Source organism: Olea europaea, unplaced genomic scaffold, assembly GCF_002742605.1.
Source record: "Olea europaea var. sylvestris unplaced genomic scaffold, O_europaea_v1 scaffold36933, whole genome shotgun sequence".
NCBI classification, from domain to species: Eukaryota; Viridiplantae; Streptophyta; class Magnoliopsida; order Lamiales; family Oleaceae; genus Olea; species Olea europaea.
The window spans coordinates 1-1,138 of record NW_019256232.1 but is presented as its reverse complement, the minus strand read 5'-3'; the positions used below and the strand labels follow the sequence as shown (position 1 = coordinate 1,138).

General features: G+C 38.2%; 1 protein-coding gene across 1 annotated transcript; it reads right to left on the bottom strand.

Moving 5' to 3' along the window:
* Positions 1-250: 250 nt before the first annotated feature.
* LOC111386712 (protein Brevis radix-like 4) lies at positions 251-1,116 on the bottom strand. The gene has a single exon (XM_023011177.1). It carries the CDS (start codon positions 833-835, stop codon positions 266-268), a length of 570 nt encoding a protein of 189 aa, XP_022866945.1. The 5' UTR covers positions 836-1,116; the 3' UTR covers positions 251-265.
* Positions 1,117-1,138: the final 22 nt, after the last annotated feature.

Here is a 1,138-nt window from a genome sequence, read left to right as displayed (position 1 = left end):
TTATTATTATTATTTTTTTCCAGCTAACATGCATTAGCATCTTGATATCAAGGGAAGATCAACTTTCTAATTCAATTAAAAAGCAAATACATAAATACCAAGTTTGGTGGAGTGAATTGTATAGTAATGAACTATATTAAAGAAGAAAAAGAAATTAAAATCTTATTTATTGTATATTCGGTCAAGTTCAATATTGGTTATCAAACATATCCTACCCTACATAATCTCAGATTCTAGCCAGACAAATAATCATTCAACGTATGCTTTAATTACTGAGAATAGGCAAGAAATTAACTAACCTGAATCTGACACGTCGGAGTTCTCTTTTGCCATCTGGAAGTGCCCTGATGGTAATATAAACCCCAGGCTCATCCTGTTCAACCCATTCAGTTTCTAAATCGCTCGCATTGCTTATGGATATCTCTCCAGAGCGATCTGCATCTCTAGACGAGCTAGTAGTCCTCATAGAGGCATCCATTGACGATGTTTCCGTTTTAGCACCACTGATGCTTGAGAGTTTTGGAGTTGAAGCCACACCACAGGAGTCATAGTTATATCGAGAATGCATAGGATGGTGATCGAGTGAATCTGAAGACGAGTATCCCATTCCTGTTCCAGTTGGTCGTAATGAAGTATTGGGTAGCCGTTCCTTACCCAACGGTGGTGTTATGGGACTAGCTTCAGCAGATTCAATCTTTGAACTTGTGTCATCCTCAGATCTTGGAGTTGTTGGTAGAGGAAAAGCTTGACGGTTTAATCTCTGCACATTGTAAAGTTCCATAACCTTTTCACAATTTTCTGCCCACCACCTTTGAGCTTGCCATTTGTTGAACATTTCTCGACTAATGGAAAAAGAACATCATATATTGGAATTACTGAGTAAATTGAACAAAATAATCCAGAAGAAACGGAATAGCATATGTTCAGCAGAAAAGTTGAACCATGACATGATCATTAAGATGAAAAGATCGTCTGGAATGCATGAAAATTTCCCATTTGATATGCTAAGCGAATCGGACCATAGTAGTCTTTGAGGAAAAGAGTACTTTAAATCGAACCAATACATTGAGGTTCTAGCCCCCAGGGCACATCTCCAAGTGGTAAAAGGGGGGATGGAGAAATCCAGCTTTACTTGAGG